General features: G+C 42.0%; 1 protein-coding gene across 1 annotated transcript in view; it reads left to right on the top strand.

Moving 5' to 3' along the window:
- The first annotated feature begins 10,922 nt into the window (after nt 1-10,922).
- Nucleotides 10,923-22,464, top strand: part of LOC126305568 (zinc carboxypeptidase-like) — a 54,496-nt gene continuing 42,954 nt past the window's right edge. The window contains exons 1-2 of the mRNA XM_049992042.1: nt 10,923-11,037; nt 19,505-19,694. Of these exons, the coding sequence (XP_049847999.1) occupies nt 19,515-19,694 (180 nt within the window). The 5' untranslated portion in view covers nt 10,923-11,037; nt 19,505-19,514. The remainder of the gene's footprint in view (nt 11,038-19,504; nt 19,695-22,464) is intronic.

The following is a 22,464-nucleotide window of genomic DNA, read 5'->3' as shown; positions in this document are numbered from 1 at the left end:
TATACATATGTATACATCATGTACTGTTCACGTGACTGCCGCATGCTCCGAAAATGCGGACCAAACAATTACTGTCGCCTCTCCCTTCGACATCTGAGACCATAAACGCACCGTTGGCCTTCTGTGGCGAAACAAGCTACGTTACTCTGTCATAGACCTACGCTGCGTCGTTTGCGGCTGCGATGTTTATGACCCATCCCTGTCCTGCGACACGGATCTGCAAACTGGCTTTTAACGAAAAATGTTGCGTCGTGGCTCGTCACCTCCTCTCCTTTCCAGGTCTGCGTTGCTACCGAAATTTATGTACAGTACATGCAAATGACAAAAGGAATTACTTACTATCAAATCAGCAAAACACACTTTCATTATTATATGATACGGAAATTAAGTTTGTTACGGTCAAAGTATGACATGTGACACATCATTCGAATAGTTTCGTCGAGGAGATGCACATGGAAGGTGGTAAAATGGACTGTCACCGTATATGTTGCCCATGGAAGGCGGTAAAAATACCATCTTACAAGCTGGATCCCAGTGCCAATATACAAGCCAGCCGTGAAGTTTCATTTCGTTTACTTCTCTCCTTCTGGATGCTACTTTTTTTAGTTAGACAGTGTAAATGACATCATATTTTGGCGGATTCTTGGATTGTTGCCCTTACTTTGTTATTTACTGTCAAATTTAGTGGATTTATATGTTAGACATCCTTTATTCATGTGGGTTTTACCAGTTAAGAACATTCTGTTAGCTTGTACTATGTGTGTGTGAGCCTCTGTTTGAGAGGACTTCATGTTTGCAGTTGATGGGACCTGAAGTGATGTTATTTAACAATGTCTTTATATGCTACATAACTGGAGAAGCGAGCTCACTGCAGTTCTATAAGGCGCAGATGGTGGTAAGGATGATTCCTAACAATTTTGTTATAGTTCCCCCGTAGTCGACGTTTCATGATTGCACTCGGCTTGTTGGCTCATCCTTGTAATCCTAGCATCAGAACAAATTTTCGTAAGCATAATATAACTGGAAAGACAAGAAGTGAGGAGATCATATTCTTGTTAACAGGCTTGATGAAAGTTTCCCAGGCGGCATATCAAGCCTCAGAAACATCATATGTGTTGAAGTATATGACATTTTTAAGGCGGTCCTTTCGTAGGATAATAATGTTAAGATAGACAGTGACATTGATACTTTCGATAGCAGAACTCTATATGCTGAACATACCAATGCTGTGTTCCATATTCTTGCTTTTCCCATATTCAGACTGAACAACAGAAGTAGGACTGTTTGTACTCATCGAATAGTTACGCATGAGATACGAAAGTAGCATGTGACAGTCACAAAATGAAAGGAACCTTTAGGGCGGAAGAAACAACCACTACTCTGAAATAAAATTTAAACACTCTTGAGTCGTGTCGCGAATCGAACTATCGTGACAGGTTTTAGTGCACACTTATCTTTGGCTCAAGGACCACCACGAGTGGCTTCTAAAAGGTCTTTGGCGAGCTCCCTTGGTCGCAGACAGTCCGCTGAGGAGGCAATTGCTGCCTAGCAGGAAAGCTCATTGGGTGTCGAAGCAGCTGGGGGTCCCGGGTTGAAGGCTGCGCTCTTGACAAGAGACGTGCGGGCCGCGTTTCGCCTTAGCTGGTGGTACAGTGGTACGAGGGACCTTTTCCACCACGACTTAAGGAACATTGCCACAAACCGCCATCTATGGCAGAATCCTACTCTATAGGACGTCAAGGAACCGCTATCTGAATGTTCACGTCTCTCCGTTAATACCCAGTGAGAAGCTTTTGAAGTGGTTGTTTACATTCACCAGTGCAGCAGCGCTGTACTAATTGCAATTACTCCACTTAATACCAGCAAATGTCTTGCAAGGCGTGCTGACTTGGGCAATGCTCGTTAACTGGGCGGACGTCTGAGAGAATCTGATACCCGCTAATTGTCATCTCACTACCTAAATCACTTGATTTGTGTGACTAGGTTCCGACTGCCTTGATAAATTTTCCTTCAAATTACATGTTTGCTGTTTATTGCGTTGGTCATTGGGTGAGAAAAATGAATAAGGAAATACATCCTGAAACGTCCCCTTTGAACAATTATACAAAACTGGTCTATGTGAAACGTCCTCTTTGAACAATTATACACGAATGTGCTTAAACTGACACACAATATCTTTAGCGCAACGCAATCTGACTTCCAAAAATCCCTACGAAAGAATGGCCCTGAGTAACATTAATCTATATGTTTCACAAATCACTTACCTCACAAAAATCTTCGTTACTCGAACTACTGCAATACAGCGAGCGCCACTACTGCCAGCTAACTAAAAGATTCAAACTACGGAAGTCACTAACTACTGATAGGCATAGTTAGCAAATGAAAGATTTTAATAGAGAACAAACAATGTATTTACCTCACTAGTCATAATATATATAGCAGTTCATGACATCCAGTCTTACAAATTTCAAAACTCCTCCATCTCTATCCCCACGTCCACCACTGCTGGCGGCTCACCTCCAACTGCCCAACGCTACGCGCTATTAGCATCCAGCTGCCGCTGCTCAACACTACAATGGCAGACAACAATGCAAACTAAACAAAGACTGCGCACGGCACAGCCAGTGATTTTTATACAGAGCGCTACATGGTGGCGGCGTTACCAATAAAAAAACCTAAACAGCTTACTTACAGTCCTAATATTTGGTAAACATTGCAGTTGTGGTCGCTGAAAAGCTTTGGTGTGGCTTTCAACGATTCATCTGTGTTGTTTGTGGTTGCTCCTGGCGGAGTTCGTCCAGCCTGGGCTCTCTAAACTATTAACAGGATTGTTTTATTAAGCTCGGTAGTGCGGATTATGTGAGCAAAAATTTTCTACTTATTGCAAATGCGGCGAAATTGTGTTAACTTGTTGCAGTTCTGCTATAGCACCTGGTACCAGGAAGTTTTACTTGTCCGTTCTTGTATTGTAAAACTGAGTGGTACTGAAGCAAGGCGAGTGGTTAATCTCCAAATCTAAATCGTAGAGTGTGAGATTCAGCTGTGGGAACTCGGGGCAGAACGGGATAGCGGGGCACAATGGGAAATTTCTCTTTTCTAGACTGGACAGTGCTACAGCCTGTTGTATGGACATGTAACCATTTCTCCGAATGGAAGGGAAGTTAGGGCAGCCATTTTTATTTAGTTTGAAGTGCGAGATCTAAGTGAATTGTTGTCCGTCACGTTACCGCTTGCGTTGTTCTAACGTTTAGTGAATTTCAACGCCAGGTAAGCTGTTAATTGTATACTCTAAAATGACACATTCCCTTAAAGTGCTTGGAATTTGTTATACTTTAGTTATTGAATGCGTTTAAATACGTCAGTTATTACACTCCATAAAAGCTGTTAACCTCAAAAGTGCTCTTGGGGCGGAACAGGACGGGGCAGATTGGGATAGAGTCCCGTTCTTCCCCGTCATATTTTGATGCAAGTAGAAAGCAAACTGTATTCTTTTTTATTTCCCTCTTGCTGTTCCAGATGGTGCTAACGTACATGAAAAAGACTGCTTGACAGCAATGGGACGTAAAAGCGATGGAAATGGCAGTTTCAGCCGTTTCATCTTCTCAAATGGGATTTTTAAAAGCATCTAAGCAGTTCAACGTACCGAAATCAACATTGGAAAAATATGTGCCCAAAGCTACGAATAATCCTGACTACATAATTGATAAATCAGATGGGAAATTTAAAAAGGTGTTCACTGCAGAACAAGAACATGAGCTGGTAACATACCTCAAGTCAATGGGAAGCAGACTTTTTGGTATAACAATGAAAGATTTCAGGTCGCTAACCTATCAACTAGCCGAAAGAAATGGCTTACCACACAGATTTGATAAACAAACTTGTTTAGTTGGACAAGGCTGGGTTAAAGGATTTATTACGAGGCATCCTTCACTGTCTATTAGCAAGCCAGAAAATACTTCTGGTGCTCGAGCAATGGGATTCAACAAAGTAGTCGTCCCACAGTTTAACTCTCCCAACCAACTATGTTCGCCGAACAACTCAGCTTTCCAGATGTCGCTGGAGGCTGTCATTCCAATTCCAGTAATCTGCCAAAATACTCGACGGAATACAAGACGCAAAAGAAAAACTGTCGTATTAACAGATTCTCGTTATAAGAAGGAACTGCAGAATGCTGTCGCACGTAAAGTAGGCATACAGAAAGGAGGAGGGTGCACAAATATGAACAATGTCAGGTCAGAGGCGTCAGGTGCAATGCAGCTTAAGGCAAAAATATCAAACTGAACAAAAAACAAATCAGAGGACATCAAAGACCTTAAGAAAAATAAAAGGAAGAAGATGATGGAGAAGAGAGAATCAGAGAGAGAGAAGGTGCTGAGTGTCTCTACTGTGGGGACTTCTACTCCGTTTCTAATGAAGACTGGGTCGCATGCCAGAGGTGTTTCAAGCGGGCACACAATTCATGTGCTGGCATAGACAGTGAAGATGATTTGTGACTGTTGTCGAAAGGACTAGTAGTTAGTGGTTTGGTGGTTATTAAGCATTGTACATTTTTCAGAATGACAGTAAAATATTTTCTTACTTTGAAGAATTACTTTTTAATGGTTTAAATTACACATTCCTTAGACTGAAGTGCCTTTTGTACAACTCTTGTCATAGTTTAATACGATATTCGTAATTCAGATTCAACGTTTATGCAATAATTTAATAAAAAATACACTTATCCCATTCTGCCCCGTGAGTGAGGCGGAACGGGAAATATGCAAGACTTTCTTTGAAAAATTGTAAAAAATGCAAAATGTATTTTCAATTAAGGTACATTTAGGTTAGACTACAATGTCTTTTTTATAACTTTAAGAAGTGTTTCCTTGTGTTCCCTTATTTTACACACATTTTTAAACATTAAGTATCCCGTTCCACCCCGACTTCCCCTATTTGTTGCCACACTGTTCTGCATCTTTTAATTTTATTGTGTTTGTAATAACAGTCTTGTGCATGTTTTAGATTCAGCTAATTTGGGCTCATGGCCATGTTCTTGTAGAGTGTCACGGGTTCCACCTCATGGTGCGAACCGTTTGCAAACCAAGAGATTTCTCAGAGTACTTTGTAAAAGTTTCAACTTCTAATTTCATATTACAGTTGTTGTTCATATCTTTTCTTAAAACATTCTTCAAATTGATTTAAATTTCACTGGATTTGGCCAGTTAATTTTCAGTTGGGTGTTACTGTGAATTCATGTGAATTATTTCACGCACTGCTAAAACGTCTTAAGTGTTGTCTGATTTTACTTAAAGGCCTAAACCATTAAGATTATGTAATTTTACTCTCAAATGCTCACTGGTGCGAGGTATATTTGGTGAATTACTTCATATCTAACCCTTTGGTTTTGGGGACCATCCTTTTAAGTTTGTTAATTTGGTGAATTGTGTGGAATTTTGAAATTTTAACAAATTGTAGTTCAAATTTGCATTAAAGAATGACGTTCAATCCCCATTTGCCCAGGGGTTCCTTGTCCTTCCTAGAAGACGTGTGTTGAGGTGTCTCAACTCTGCGAATGTTCTTTTCTGCACGTGTGAGGGATAAGTACCCCATACTTTGAAAAGCAGCCTTGGAGGGAAATTACCGACTCTAGAATTTGCTATGCAGCGACTGTTTGACCTATTTATGTGGCTTCTTTTGTCCAAATGCCTATGTTTTATGTAGAGGTCATGACACGTTTGATATTTCAGTTTCGTAATGTTACTCAATGCCGATCAAAACACAGGATATAGTGATACATCTCATAAGATAATCTTTTAACTTACTCTGACGTATTTAGACTATACTTACATATAAAGCACAACATACTAGAAAATATCCATATTGATAGTCTGTAATTCTTATCTGCAATGTTCTAGTCCTTTGAGTACAATTTCTGCACCGATGTGTTAGTTCTGTTAGTTCACAAAGAGATGAAATAACTATTCCAAAATAGGGTACGTAGTCCATACGGAAGGTCTATTTTGGCTCCCATCCACGTGCCATTAATATCCCAATACTATTGAGCGTATGAGAGAAACTTTGCTGTTCACCGAGAACAATCTGCTACGACAGAATAGTCGTCATGAGGAGTCCTGATGTAACTGTAGTGTTCCTTTCAAACGGGACCCAGGGACGTTCGTTAGAGGTCGCAAGCTAGCAACGACATTCCGTCGTTTCGCAAGGGAGCTTGTCCATAAAAAAAAAAGTCTGCCACATACATAAGCACACAGAACAAAAGAGTGGACTGTCTGGTACATATGCATTCTCGCACTCTGGCCATCGGATCTTATAACGCCCAGACATTTGTACCCGCCTGTGGTAATTCCTCTCAATTTTTTTTTTTTTTTTGATTTTGATTTTGATTTTACTGTCACCGTGTAGGGATGTTTCGAATTGAAATGTGTCTTTCGCTTCACATTCCTCGCTCTCTCCAAATGATAAGAGTTACTTATTGGGTTAGCCATTAAGCTGCAATTTTTCAGAGAACAAAACACGGCTTAATCTCCGCGCCTCCATCTATGCTATACCTCTGTACAATCTCCCTGGGAATTTCGGTGTCACAGTTGTCATTGGGTATTCAACCCAGAGCTGATGTGCATTTCCCAATAATTCATTTATTGTGTTGCTGATTATAGTAATTCACATCAGTTAATTGCCGTATCACCTTCACTCTCGTAAAAATGGAATATAGTACCGAATATTGTCAATCCCTAGAATTGTGTTACTGCAGTAATGTGCCATTACACATTTTACCTCGTGTATATTGTTACTGAGTGCACTCAAAGTTGTTGTTGCAGTCTTCTGTCCGAAGAATAGCATATCGTAGACTTGCTACGCTCTGGGGAGAACGATAACTCATGACTTTAAGCTCCCCTCTCCTACCTACTTGGCTTTTATCCCGGGTCGCGTCTTTGATACTCTGTCAGATGTTTACACAGCTGCCTCGAGAGATACGTTGACTTTCACTGTCCTCGTCAATTGCAAGAGAAGTATCGAAAGTGTCATATCACCGCTGTAGCTCTCAATGCAAGTTACTTATAACTGCTGTTATTTTTGCTTCTTATGCTGCAACACTGGGTCTGAAGATGCTGATAATCGCTGCTGAAACAGATAATTGTAAAACTAAAACCTGTGACTGTTGTCTGGTTAAAGAAGAAAAGAGAATTATTACATCAATTACGGCATTCTTACAAACAAGAATTACGTCGTATTTCACAAAATATATGCGCAGCTGTTGCACCAAAAGGGAATGCTTTGTCCTTCGGCTAATCTTCACGTTGCTTTAATTACAGCCGAGTGCTTTCATTTACGCGATCCAACTAGGCCTATTCCTAAAAGGACTACGAACTACGCATCAACGTTTTGGAAGATTCCCACCTGCATTTTATCCGTGATACCTTCAGTGCATTAAACAACTGCAGAATGTCGTATAGTTGCAGGTCGCAGTTGAACGAGGACGACGATTTAAGAGCTGCTGTAGATGATGACTTCTGTCATATCGCCAGAATTTTGGTGATAAAAGTTTTGAAAATGTTGACTGCGCTTTACCACAACACTTTCTTTACGATAATAATCAACAGGTGGGAGAGCACACTTTCTGAACTTATGTTTATATAATGAATTCAGGTTGTGCTGCCTTCGACACGTTGTAATATAAACAAAAGAAAAAGAAAAGAGAAAAAAGCAAAGTACGTTACGCTGGTTGTAGTCTATTTTAAATGACATTAATTCGAGCCCCACCCGCCTAATACGCAGACTCCAAAACCCACAGCTTCCGTGGATGTACATACCTTGCAGTAGTTTTCTGTGTAGGTTTACTGGACCACGGTTTCTAAAGATGTTTGAGGTATTTTTATCTTTCTAAATAAAGAACAAAACTCTGCTTCTGCATCATCTACATCCATACTCCGCAAGCCACTTTACGGGTGTGTGCTGTAACCAAAATGAAAGCAAAAAAATGGTTCAAATTGCTCTGAGCACTATGGGACTTAATATCTGAGGTCATCAGTCCCCTAGAACTTAGAACTACTTAAACCTAACTAACCTGAAGACATCACAAACATCCATGCCCGAGGCAGGATTCGAACCTGCGACCGGAGCAGTTGCGCGGATCCAGACTGAAGCGCCTAGAACCACTCGGCTACTTCGGCCGGCCAAAATGAAAGCAACACTAAGGAAATATACACGTCTATCTCGCTGCATCAGTGTTGCCAACTTAACGCTAGACAAAAACAATAAAGCGCCAAACTGAAAATAGACAGACATCTGTAACTATCAAGCGTCTGTTTGTACACCTGTCAATAGCGTGTCAAGACTGACACCATAACCACCATTGCTGCCCAACTAATTTCCCCTATTCCCCCCCCCCCCCTCCCACGGACACTTATTTGAGGCCACTGCTTTATTTTATTGGCTAGTGACGTCATTCCCAAGGCGTCAGATAAGTCTTACCTCAGAATTACGCCGTATATTATGAATCTAATTATGATGTAAATTCACGTTGCTGTCTAATTATGTAGATAATTCAGGGCATCCAAATGACATTGAATCCCTCGGAAATTGTCACTTTGATCGCATGAAAATCGTCTTTGTAGTATATTGATTGAACCGATTTGAGACGTGGTAGAATGGCTACAAATATACTACAAAAAAGTCACTAAAAAGCCAAAAACATCAGATAGAATGTTATCGTGGTGTTTATCAAGCAATTCCGTGAGATCAGAAGATTACCAAACTGAAATTGAATTTTGTGTAGGTAACTACTACAAAATTTATCGGAATTGAGGTAGTCTGGCCCAATGTTTCGAACTCTTCTACAAAAGAAGACAAGATGAGCAGTGGTCTCCTATCAGGTCTTGCAAAAGTATTTCATGTAAATCATGACCTACAAAACTTTTATGACACTGCAAACAAGACGCAGTTCTGACTTCCAACGCATGTCAGCAGATCTGGAGTTAATTCTAAAAGAGAAACCAAATAAGAAAACTGTAACCAAACGAAGAAAGTTGATAAAGTAAATATAGTGGCGGAAAGTGTCTATTACGTTACATCATAAACAAGTATTATTACCTAGAAAATTTAGTTATAGTCTACAAGGCAGTTTTCATCTGAGTAAATGTATGTGTATTAGATCGATTAGTAGCAATGGATTTAGGAATTACGAAAAGAGCAGCGAGTTCAATAGAATTGTACCAAAGCGCTACCAACTCGTATTCTAACTGCAATGAATTTATTCCTCATAAGATCCCGTTGATTGGCAGTTGCCGGAGATATAATTACAACACGGTCGTACAAAATGAAGCTTTATCCATTGATGTGTCTTTGGTAAATATGTGCAGTTCTTTCTAAGAATCGAATACAGCAGGATTCCTAGCAATTTTCTTTGAATGCCTACCTTCCACTGGTAACCTCTTACTTTATATGACAATGATGTACTCAACTAATATCATCTTTCTCAGTCGTCATGTACGTTCCAGTCACGTTAGACTCACACGTCTACCTCACATGTTTCTCCCCTGTTTCTACAGCGATTAGCTGCTGTGATGCTACAGTCCATGTACGACACACTTTCACCCCAGCAGAGCAGCAATAACTCATAAAACTCTGTTTGATAAATTCAGCCACTCTTGGTCCGAAAATGATAATTGTTACGTTCAGCGAGTCCTATCAAACAATTTTTTTCTCCTACGCTACCTCTGGTGACCTTATGAAATGGTAAACATAACCTTCTGTTTCCCTTCTCCTTCAAGCGACAATAGTAGCAGGGACCATTTGTGTAGAATGTATTTGCGCCACATTATATTCCATCACGTCCGCACGCATACGTAACCCCCATTTACTTACATCGCACACACGGGCTCAGTAGAATGTCTTGCATATGTATAGACGAGTAGAGATGAGTATAGACGTGTACATCATATTCCAATACACATAAATGAGACATGAAGTTTAATATAGAAACGAGTTACTGTTTAGTACCAGGAAGAATAATTACCAATTTGTAAATAAATGTATAGGTCGAATTACAGCACAAGACAGCTCTTTGAGGCAATTTTCCTTGTCTATTACACCTATATTAAAACTGCAAACCACTGTGTACCAGCAGCGTTTATTTTGTTTCTGCATTTCTGTCTGCAGACCTTATGAAGAAACATCAAGCGCTCCCCTGTTCCATAAATAAATGACTTTTCGTGCACCATAAAATGATTTACGGTAATAGCTTTTGGTATCTTACCTACCCGGGGAACTTTAAGGGATGATAAAGTCTAAGAACATATCCAAAACATTTTAGTTTTTAATTCAAGATCAGAAACAAAGTTCTTAAAGCAGCCACTCTGTGTCTCATAGGAGCATTGAAGTCACTTGAAGAAATCTAGGTTCAGGTCTTCTGTAGTACTGAATGTTCCATTATGTTTCGTTTTTGACAAATGTAATAAAAAATAAGAATATGTCATTATATGGTTTATGGAGACAATTTGTTCAGCTCTGCGAAAATGTCTGAGGCTATTTTTTGGAAAATTTGAACCTCCTTTGGACCCTCCTTCTCACCCTAGACTCTTAAATACGAGCCTCTACATACATCAAGGACAAGATACAGGTATATAATAACGGCATGTTCACCACACACTGTCGTATCTAACTTCCTTCGAGAAAAACTTACTTTTCTTTATGCCAGTATGTACTATTTTCTGCTTTTATAAAGTGCAAGGCAGTCGGAAGTTACCTCTTTTTTCCATTTTCTGTGGTATGTTTATTTGAAATGTAGGATAGTGAGACTACCTTTCGAGTGGAAGCTGAGATTCAATATACCACAATGATAAGAGCGCACTGAACTTATCTTTGTAGTGGATTGCGAGATGAATGATCACCCGTCAACAGACGCGTTGCCTTTCGGTGGCGGACTGCGCAACCCGTGGCCAAAGGCTATCGATTTTATCTCGCTTGTTGCTGAAATGCGTGGCACTGATATAAATAATCATCCAGTGCGGCACAGTTAATTTCACTCTTCGGCAGACACAGGTAACTAGCATATGCGCCTGTTAACCGTTCCTGTGGCTTCAGCTATTATTTTAATAATGTTCAAATACGCTGCTGTTACATGACCCACCGTAGATGACGTATGCTGTTTCGTGTCTTTCTTGAGCTTAATTACTCACCAGTTCCGACCATATTTCGTTCATTGTAATGTGCACTGACGTAGAAAAAATTTTTCAGCAGATTCATCCCCCACATGTGTGAATATGACATTAAAGACGACGAGTTAAATATTTTGTGCTTGCAGAAATACTCAAATTGTATTGATAACCGTAATCTATATGCTACTACCATTTTCGACCTTTGAAGCATTTTGTAAACTGTCTTGCTCAATAGTTCACAACATTTTCTCTGATATAAAGATTCTGACCCAGTGTCTGCCTCCAGATTATATAGTACAGCTGCTTTTAGTAGACCTTTCGGCAGTCACTCCTTTTCATGTCCTTAGACTGCAATCTGGTTTCTGTACAAGTTGTAGATGTCCTTTCGCTCCCTTTATTTATATCTGACATATCTTTAATTATTATCTTCACTTAAATTACGGTGGGGAACATCCTGCTTTAAAATTCAGTAAGCTCCGTATATTTCTTTATTTGGAAATTCAGTGAACAGAAGTTATTTTCATCTTGATAAATTGATTATTGTTGCCGTCGTCTTCATCCCTAACACTGTTTTGAATGTCCTTTCGCGCTGGTCTGTCTAGTGAAAGACTCGTCATCTCTGCATAACTACTACAACCTACTTTAAAGTATAGACTTTACTTTCATGTAGGGACCGATGACCTCAGTAGTTTCGTCTCTTAGGAATTCACACACATTAAAGTCTAAATGTGATCAGTGATGATGTCAGCTTCCATCTCGAAAGCTTGGCTGTGTAATCAATGAGCGCTTGAGAACTGATTTAGGGTCCTCAAGACATTCGCCAAAATTGAAAAATAAATAAGTAAAATAGAAACAAACTGCAGCCTTAGAAACTATTTTTACGAAACAAAGAGACACGCAAATAAAATGCTCTATCGAAAAAAATGAAGACGATTGTGAACATCTGTTTGAATCTGCTTACTTTTTCTAAGTTTTTGTCTCCGTCTACAACTTTTACCCCCTCTCTCCCACACTTCCCCCCGTTAGCAAATTGATGATTCTTTCCTCGGGATGTGACATGTGCACCGATCCATTCTTACAGTCATGCTTCTCCTCTGCTTCCTTTATCCCCTGTTTTGTTCAATACCTAGTTATTTATTGGATCTAATCATTTAATCTACAGCAATGTTCTGAAGTGACACATTTCAAAAACGTCTGCTCTCTTCTAGTCTGAACAGTTTGTCTTCCTCGTTTCATTTCCGTACAAGGCTACAGTCCAGACAAATAACTTCAGAAAACATTTTCTAATATTGAAAATTATGTTAGATATTAACATATTTCTCTTTTTTCAGAAAAACGTTTCTTACTAGAGCCAGTTTGGATTGTATATCCACTCAACTTTACCCAACGTCATTTATTTTGCTATCCAAATAAAAATATTCATCTACTACTTTTAATGTCTGAGTCCCTTACCTAATTCGCTCTGAATCTCCTGTTTTTATTCGACAACATTTCTTTATTCTTATTTTACTATTGTTGACCAACATTCTATAACCTCTCTTCAAGACACAATACATTATGTTTAACTTCAGTTCCATGTCCTTTGCTGTCTCTGGCCAAATTGTAACATCACTGGGAAACTTCAGTATTTTAATATTTATAGAATATTTTCTCTTTTTAAATTCTCTAATCTTCCTACCCGACTGAGGGTTCTAATATTCTACGCCCCAACCTGTAGAATGCCAGTTTTGTTTTTGCTAACGACAACATCCGCCTGAGTAGTCCCTGCCCGGAAACCCGAATGTGGGGCTATTTTACCTTCTCAGAATTTTACTCAAGAGGATGTTATCGAAGACATAGAACAGTTCATCCTCAGGAAATACAATGGCTCTAGTTTCCCCTTGCTTTCAGCCGTCCGCAGCACCAAAAAAAAAGGGCCATGTTGACTTATGTTACATGGTCATATCAGTCTGTCATCAAGATTGTTTCCCCTTTCCCCTTCAGGAACCACACGTTAGTCGGACATCTCAACAGATGCGCCTCTGATGTGGCTGCACCTACAGTGGGGCTATATGTATTGTTGAGGCACGCAAGCCACCCCACTGTGACGATTTTGTGATTCGTCGTTATCTATTTTAAATTACAATTAGATAAGGTTTTTTTCCAAACAGTAGTACTGATTAATAACCAAGAATCCTTCAGATGACGAGAACAATAATTTCATCTGTGGGACATTTCGATGACGACAGAAATTGGGTAATATAATATGAATATCAGAATGAACCAGTTTTCAGATGTTTTTAATAACTTATTTGAAAGACTTATCTTCTGTGCTCGTTGTTGGTGCATACCTTATGATCAAGTAACCAGAGCCGCCAGTGCATCTTTGAGTTAATTTGTCGTAAGCCAGGAGCTCCAGTCCCACAAATTCAGTAAATTGTCTGCAAACATTTAGTTCAGGAATCTGTGGTAGTAATTACACGTATTCTGGGGTATTTAGAGTTACTTCTTTTGTATGACCACGATGTTGATCGACCTAAATTGGAACGATCACATAGATAATATTGCGGTTAGAGCAAACCAAAGACTGCGATTCATTGGCAGAACACTTAGAAGGTGCAACAGGTCTACTAAAGACACTGCTTACACTACGCTTGTCCGCCCTGTTCTGGAGTATTGCTGTGCGGCGTGGAATCCGCATCAGGTGCGACTGACGGATGACATCGAGAAAGTACAATGAAGGGCAGATCGTTTTGTATTATCGCGAAATAGGGGAGATAGTGTCACAGACATGATACGTGAATTAGAGTGGCAATCATTAAAACAAAGGTCTTTTTCGTTGCGACGGGATCTTCTCACGAAATTTCAATTACCAGTTTTCTTGTCCGATTGCGAAAACATTGTTTTGGCACCCACCGAAATAGGAAGAAACGATCTTCACGATAAAGTAAGAGAAATCAGGGCTCGCACAGAAAAATTTATGTGCTCGTTTTTCCAAGGTGCCTTTCGAGAGTGGAACGGTAGAGAGACAACTTGAAGGTATTTCATTGAACCCTGTGCGAGGCACTTTACTGTGAATAGCAGAGTAATCAAGTACATGTAGATGTAGAACTACTGAATTCTAACTAACGTACCCTGCATCTTACGAACATACGTTTTGTCCATGTTCTGTGCGGTAGCAATGTCTCCATCAGGTTCTGAGCTGGAAGACTGACACTGTTCTTTGGCTTATCGAGTCCACGCAGTTAGTGTGCGACTCACGTTTCTCATTTTGAGGCAACGAGAACAATGTTGACGTCACACCGGCCAGAGTGATTGTGTATTTGCTTATCCTGGCAGCATATTTACTATTCAGAAGACGTACCGCGAACACGAAGGGTATCTCACGCACGCTTAGCACCAGCTGTCTGCGGCATTCGCGACACTGTGCATCCGGAATGGTTTCCTCTTCTTTTGACGCTCGGTTTTATGAAAGTGGGACATCGCTAAAGCGTAGTGCCTTCGGAGAATCCCCTTCGGGAGCTCTGTCGCTGATGAAAAACTGAGAGGTAACTGATCTGTATATTTTAATAACAGGTTTCGTGGAAATGTAAGCTTGCCTCTGTGTTGATTACGAAACGGCAGAAAGATAGGAAGAAGTCTGACATGTTTGATGAGTTTTCCCGCCGTCTACGATGTACTCCAGATTTGCAGTTTGAAAAACTTCTTCGACACTTCTCCCCCACTGATTCATATTAGGACTCTTGTTGTACAGAAGATTACTTTTTTAATCGGGTGCATCGTCTTAGCTCATTTCTCGTTTCTGCTACTTTGTTTCAGCCATGTCCTAGAGATACATTCAGGTGACAAAAGTCATGAGATAGCTATAGCCGGCCGTGGTGGCCGAGCAGTTCTAGGCGCTTCAGTCCGGAACCGAGCGACTGATACGGTCGCAGGTTCGAATCCTGCCTCGGGCATTCATGTGTGTGATGTCCTTAGGTTGGTTAGGTTTAAGTAGTTCTAAGTTCTAGGCGACTGAAGAGCTCAGATGTTAAGTCCCATAGTGCTCAGAGCCTTTTGAACCATTTTGAAGTTAGCGATATGCACATAAACAGTTGGCAACAGTATCGTGTACACAAGGCATAAAAGGGCTGTTCATTGGCGGAACTGTAATTTGCGCTCAGGCGATTGATGTGGAAAGGCGTCTGGCGTGGTTATGGCCACGTGACAGGAATTAACAGACTGAACACCGAATGGTAGGTGGAGCTGGATGCACGTGACATTCCATTTCGGAAATCGTTAAGGAATTCAGTATTCCGAGGACTACGGTGTCAAGAGCGTGCCGTGAATGATAACTTTCAGGCACTACATCCTACCACGGACATCACAGTGGCCGATGGCCCTCTCTCAACCACCAGAGCAGCGGCGTTTGCGTGGAGTTGGCAGTGCTGCAGAAATCAATGTGAGTCGTACGGCAAACGTCTCCGTCAGCACAGTGCAGCGAAATTTGGCGTTAGTGGCAGACGAGCGACGCGAGCGGCTTTGCTCACACCACGTCGCCTGCAGCGCCTCTGCTGGACTCGTGACCACATCGGTTGGACCCTAGACGATCAGAAATCGTGATTTAGTTAGATGAGTCCCGATATCTCGTGGTAAGAGTGATGGCAGGATTCCACTCTGGCGCAGACCAAACGAGGCCAGTGAGGCCCTGTGCAAGCTGGTGGTGGCTCCGTAATGGTTTGGGCTGTGTTTAAATACGGTCCTGGAAATTGAAATAAGAACACCGTGAATTCATTGTCCCAGGAAGGGGAAACTTTATTGACACATTCCTGGGGTCAGATACATCACATGATCACACTGACAGAACCACAGGCACATAGACACAGGCAACAGAGCATCCACAATGTCGGCACTAGTACAGTGTATATCCACCTTTCGCAGCAATGCAGGCTGCTATTCTCCCATGGAGACGATCGTAGAGATGCTGGATGTAGTCCTGTGGAACGGCTTGCCATGCCATTTCCACCTGGCGCCTCAGTTGGACCAGCGTTCGTGCTGGACGTGCAGACCGCGTGAGACGACGCTTCATCCAGTCCCAAACATGCTCAATGGGGGACAGATCCGGAGATCTTGCTGGCCAGGGTAGTTGACTTATACCTTCTAGAGCACGTTGGGTGGCACGGGATACATGCGGACGTGCATTGTCCTGTTGGAACAGCAAGTTCCCTTGCCGGTCTAGGAATGGTAGAACGACGACGGTTTGGATGTACCGTGCACTATTCAGTGTCCCCTCGACGATCACCAGAGGTGTACGGCCAGTGTAGGAGATCGCTCCCCACACCATGATGCCGGGTGTTGGCCCTGTGTGCCTCGGTCGTATGCAGTCCTGATTGTGGCGTTCACATGCACGGCGCCAAACACGCATACGACCATCATTGGCACCAAGGCAGAAGCGACTCTCATCGCTGAAGACGACACGTCTCCATTCGTCCCTCCATTCACGCCTGTCGCGACACCACTGTCGGCGGGCTGCACGATGTTGGGGCGTGAGCGGAAGACGGCCTAACGGTGTGCGTGACCATAGCCCAGCTTCATGGAGACGGTTGCGAATGGTCCTCGCCGATACCCCAGGAGCAACAGTGTCCGTAATTTGCTGGGAAGTGGCGGTGCGGTCCCCTACGGCACTGCGTTGGATCCTACGGTCTTGGCGTGCATCCGTGCGTCGGTGCGGTCCGGTCCCAGGTCGACGGGCACGTGCACCTTCCGCCGACCACTAGAGACAACATCGATGTACTGTGGAGACCTCACGCCCCACGTGTTGAGCAATTCGGCGGTACGTCCACCCGGCCTCCCGCATGCCCACTATACGCCCTCGCTCAAAGTCCGTCAACTGCACATACGGTTCACGTCCACGCTGTCGCGGCATGCTACCAGTGTTAAAGACTGCGATGGAGCTCCGTATGCCACGGTAAACTGGCTGACACTGACGGCGGCGGTGCACAAATGCTGCGCAGCTAGCGCCATTCGACGGCCAACACCGCGGTTCCTGGTGTGTCCGCTGTGCCGTGCGTGTGATCATTGCTTGTACAGCCCTCTCGCAGTCTCCGGAGCAAGTATGGTGGGTCTGACACACCGGTGTCAATGTGTTCTTTTTTCCATTTCCAGGAGTGTAGAATTGTTTGGGTTCTCTGATCGAAGTGAACCAATAATTGATTGTAAATGGTTACACGCAGACCACTTGCAGCCATTCGTGGTCTTCATGCTCCCAAACGACAATGGAATTTTACGGATGTCAATGCGTCCTGTCACCGGGCCACAATTGTTCGCGATCAGCTTGAAGAATATTCTGGAGAATTTAAGCGAATGATCCGGTCACTCAATCCGCCCGACATGAATCCCATCAAACATTCATGGAACATACACCTCCTAGAGGTAAGTTCGTGCACAAAATCCTGCAGCGCAATGCTTTCGAAATTTTGGACGGCTATTGTATGAATATCAAGAGCTTAGATGGAAACGCAGTGCTAAGCAAAGAAGGGAAAGCAGAAAGGTGGAAGGAGTATACAGAGGGTCTATACAAGGGCAATGTTCTTGAGGACAATATTATGGAAATGGAAGAGAATGTAGATGAAGTTGAAATAGGAGATACGATACTATCTGAAGAGTTTGACACAGCACATAAGACCTGAGTCGAAACAAGGCCCCGGGAGTAGACAACATTACATTGGAACTACTGACGGCCTTGGGAGAGCCAGTCTTGACAAAACTCTACCATCTTGTGAGCAAGATGTATGAGACAGGTGAAATACCCTCAGACTTGAAGAAGAATATAATTATTGCAAACCCAAAGAAAGCACGTGTTGACAGATGTTAAAATAACCGAACTATCAGTTTAATAAGTCACAGGTGCAAAATACTAACGCGAATCCTTTACAGACGAATGGAAAAACTGGTAGAAGCCGACCTCGGGGAAGATCAATTTCGATTCCGTAGAAATGTTGCAACAAGTGAGGCAATACTGACCCTTCGACTTATCTTAGAAGATAGATTAACGAAGGGCAAACCTACGTTTCTAGCATTTGTAGACTTAGAGAAAGCTTTGACAATACTGGCTGGAATAATCTCTTTCAAGTTCTGAAGGTGGCAGGGGTACAATACAGGGAGCGAAAGGCTATTTAAAATTGGTACAGAAACCAGATGGCGGTTATAAAAGTCGAGGGGCATGAAAGGGAAGCAGTGGTTGGGAAGGGAGTAAGACAGGGTTGTAGGCTCTTCCCGATGTTATTTAATCTGTATATTGAGCAAGCAGTAAAGGAAACAAAAGAAAAATTCGGAGTAGGTATTAAAATCCATGTAGAAGAAATAAAAACTTTGAGGTTCGCCGATGACATTCTAATTCTGTCAGAGACAGAAAAGGACTTGGAAGAGCAGTTGAACGGAATGGACAAAGTCTTGAAATGAGGATATAAGATGAACATCAACAAAAGCAAAACAAGGATAATGGAATGTAGTCGAATTAAGTCGGGTGATGCTGCGGGAATTAGATTAGGAAATGAGACACTTAAAGTAGTAAAGGAGTTTTGCTATTTGGAGAGCAAAATAACTGATGATGGTCGAGGTAGAGAGGATATAAAATGTAGACTGGCAATGGCAAGGAAAGCTTTACTCAAAAAGAGAAATTTGTTAACTTCAAATATAGATTTGTCAGGAAGTCGTTTGTGAAAGTATTTGTATGGAGTGTAGCCTCGTATGGAAGAGAAACATGGACAATAAATAGTTTGGACAAGGAGAGAATAGAAGATTTCGAAATGTGGTGCTACACAAGAATGCTGAAGATTAGATGGGTAGATCACGTAACTAATGAAGAGGTGTTGAATATAATTGGGGAGAAGAGTAGTTGGTGGCACAACTTGACAAGTAGAAGGGATCGGTTGGTAGGACATATTCTGAGGCATCAAGGGATCATCAATTTAGTATTGCAGGGCAGCGTGGAGGGTAAAAATCGTAGAGAGAGACCAAGAGATGAATAAACTAAGCATTTTCAGAAGGATGTAGGTTGCAGTAAGTACTGGGAGATGAAGAAGCTTGCACAGGATAAAGTAGCATGGTGCGCTGCATCAAACCGGTCTCAGGACTGATAACCACAACAACAACATATAACAGCATGGGTCTATATTTCTACATGGGACTTTCAACGAGTTGTTGAGTCCATGCCACGTCTAATTGCTGCAATACACCGGACAAAAGGTGGTCCGTCTCGATATTAGGGGATGTCTCATGACCGCTGTCACCTCAGTGTGCAATTTCTGTGTTATCCTTGTAGATGGGTTGAGTCACCCTGTGTCGCCAGTTATTCTCGGCCTCCCCGACACTAACTTTCCCTGTGCCCCCAGCTCCGCCGACATGCCGCGTGTAGCCGTGCTGTTGCTGGTTCTGACGACGCTGGCGAGCGCCGCCCACGGCGCGCCGCCCCACACGGAGGCGGGCAGGGCGCGCTACGACGGCCACCGCGTGTACCGCCTCCAGCCTTCCTCCAGCAGACACGTCTCCATCCTCCAGGAAATCCAGCGCCGATACCCGCAGGTAAGGACCCCAGCACCAGTGTCACTGTGGGCTGACATCAATTTACAACACTTCAAACTTCTTACAACGTACTCCAGTTAAGAGTTACGGGCTGATTGGCCGTCGACGACATACGAAACTATTCACAGATGTTGCGTCCTCATCTGCGGTAAGTACCCTCAGAACTGTGCCGGCAGTTGCTTCATAAGCTCGAGGAGGTGCAGCATTAGGAAACTAGTACGGAGGGTACAACCATACACCACGTCTCCTTATACTTGTCTGATGAAATGGTAAGTGATAGCTATTCTGTTGGCGCAAAGTTCGCATCCAGACTTCATTTAACTCAGCTTCCTCTTCTTTTGTGTTGAAATTATGAATGTTTGTAAATCTCAGTTGGATAGCTATCCAACAACGCAGACAAGTGATTTCCTAGCTACAGGGCTAGTCTCGCTAAATGTCATTGCACGTCCTTCACTGTGAAAGGCATGTTTCGCTACGATTGATTTATTAGTTTGTCCCAAGCTACAGTTCTTTTTATGCTCTGCTAAGCAAGTGTTCATACTTAGTAAGCCCCCCGAGGTATTTCTAGCACATGGCATTCGTATGTGTGGTTGCCTAATGTTGTCTTTGCAGTGGAATTCACAACCTACAAATAATTAAAAATACTCTGGCTATGACAACCTACAACTAGAGATTTCCACGAAACGAAGTATCATGTTGAGGTTTTACTTCGCTTAAGCAAAAAACCAATAATTCCCGTCTGAATCCTATTACAATGAATAACAACTTGGATACCGTAAACGGTTTATTCTCAAAAAGACATAGTGTCCAAACATTGTATAAATACGAAGTACACAATTCCAGATTCTACTCTAAATGCAATTTCGAGAAATTAATATTGTGTTGTGTTCGCCCCCCCCCCCCCCGACCCCCCATTACTTCGTGCGAATAAAGAGCTAGCTGCGTTGTACAAGAACAATGTTTTCTGAAACCATGCTGATTACGTATCAATAGATCGTTCCCTTCGAGGTGATTCATAATGTATGAGTACAGTATGTGCTCCAAAACGCTACTGCAAACCGACGTCAATGATATAGGTCTGTAGTTCAATGGATTACTCCCACTACCCTTCTTAAATACTGGTGCTACCTGCGCAATTTTCCAATCTCTAGGTATAGATCTATCGGTGAGCGAGCGGTTGTGTATGATTGCTAAGTAGGGAGCTATTGTATCAGCGTAATCTGAAAGGAACTTAATCGGTATACAATCTGGACCTGAAGACTTGCCCCTATCAAGCGATTTGAGTTGCTTCGCAACCCCTAAGGTATCTACTTAAGAAACTCGTGCTAGCAGCTGTTCGGGTTTAAAATTTTGAAATATTACATTCGTCTTTCCTCGTGAAGGAATTTCGCAAAACTGCGCTCAATAACTCCGCTTTAGCGGCACAGTCGTCGATAACAGTACCATCGGCACTGCGCAGCGAAGGCATTGACTGAGTCTTGCCTCTTGTGTACTTTACATACGACCAAATTTCGAGACAATGTTTCGTTGTGGAACCTATTAAAGGCATCTCTCATTGAAGTCCGTGCCAAATTTCGCTTGTCTGTAAATTTTAGCCAATCTTCGCGATTTCGCGTACTTCTGAACTTCGCATGCTTTTTCCGTTGCCTCTGCAACAGCGTTCTGATCTGTTTTGTGTACCATGGGGGATCAGTTCCATCTCTTACCAGTTTATGAGGTATGAATCTCTCAATAGCTGTTGCTACTATATCTTTGAATTTGAGCCACATCTCGTCTACATTTGCATAGTCAGTTCGGAAGGAATGGAGATTGTCTCTTATGTAGACTACTTGAAGCGTTAGAAGCACAATCTTAACTTTACTCTATTTTTATTAATTCACTCTAAATCGTTCTGAACTGGCAAGGTAGACTTGGTCAGAATTACACCAAACTTCGCCATTGTGTGAAGCACATGTTTGGCAGCTCTCAAGCATTCTTTTAGTTTCCTTATTGATTTAAAATTCATTTGAGGCCCATATTTGGTCAAAACTTTTTCGATGCGATCAATGACCTTGGTGATAAAAATGACGGAAACAACTTTTGGATTCGGCGGCTGTTATTCCTCATCGCTCCTGAAATTCTCTTTTCTGAGTGTAGCGCTCATTTCACCTCCTTATTGGGGTTCTCCTTTTTCTAAAAAAATTGACTGTAGATAGCCGAGTTCTTCTTGTACATAAACTGACTCGTATAGTGTATGAGTCCTATACATCACGGTTTCAATTATACATCTTTTTTATGGTAAGTGATGATCAGATTCCTTGTGGGGGAAACGACCAATGTCTGTTGCTTTCCGTTGCACTTTATGGACCAAATTTCCGTCCCAACATCCCATTACTGATACACACTTAAATTATGTTGCCTGTTGCTCTCTTCCTCCATCGCAAATTGAATATTTCGATTGACACTATTGACATGTATCTTGAGAACACACAAATCCATAAGTCAAAACTATAAAGGTATTATCCACATATCGTGGTTATACGTAAAGGCAATGAAATTATACTCCATGACAATTTTAACAGAAAGTAAAAGGGAGTTAAGCTTTTGGATACCGATTATTTAGCAGGAGGGTAACGATTGATTGTTTGTAATCGAGAACGGTGTCACCAGGTATCTAATACGGCGAGTTACGCAATTTTATTTTTCGTCACACAACTATATATGCAGTACCAGTTACGGCGCTGGTTAATCACTTCTTGTTTTCTTATCAGAGTTTGTGAAGTCGAAGAAA

Source organism: Schistocerca gregaria, chromosome 1 (genome assembly GCF_023897955.1).
Source record: "Schistocerca gregaria isolate iqSchGreg1 chromosome 1, iqSchGreg1.2, whole genome shotgun sequence".
Classification (NCBI taxonomy): Eukaryota; Metazoa; Arthropoda; class Insecta; order Orthoptera; family Acrididae; genus Schistocerca; species Schistocerca gregaria.
This window is presented reverse-complemented; position numbering and strand designations above follow the sequence as displayed.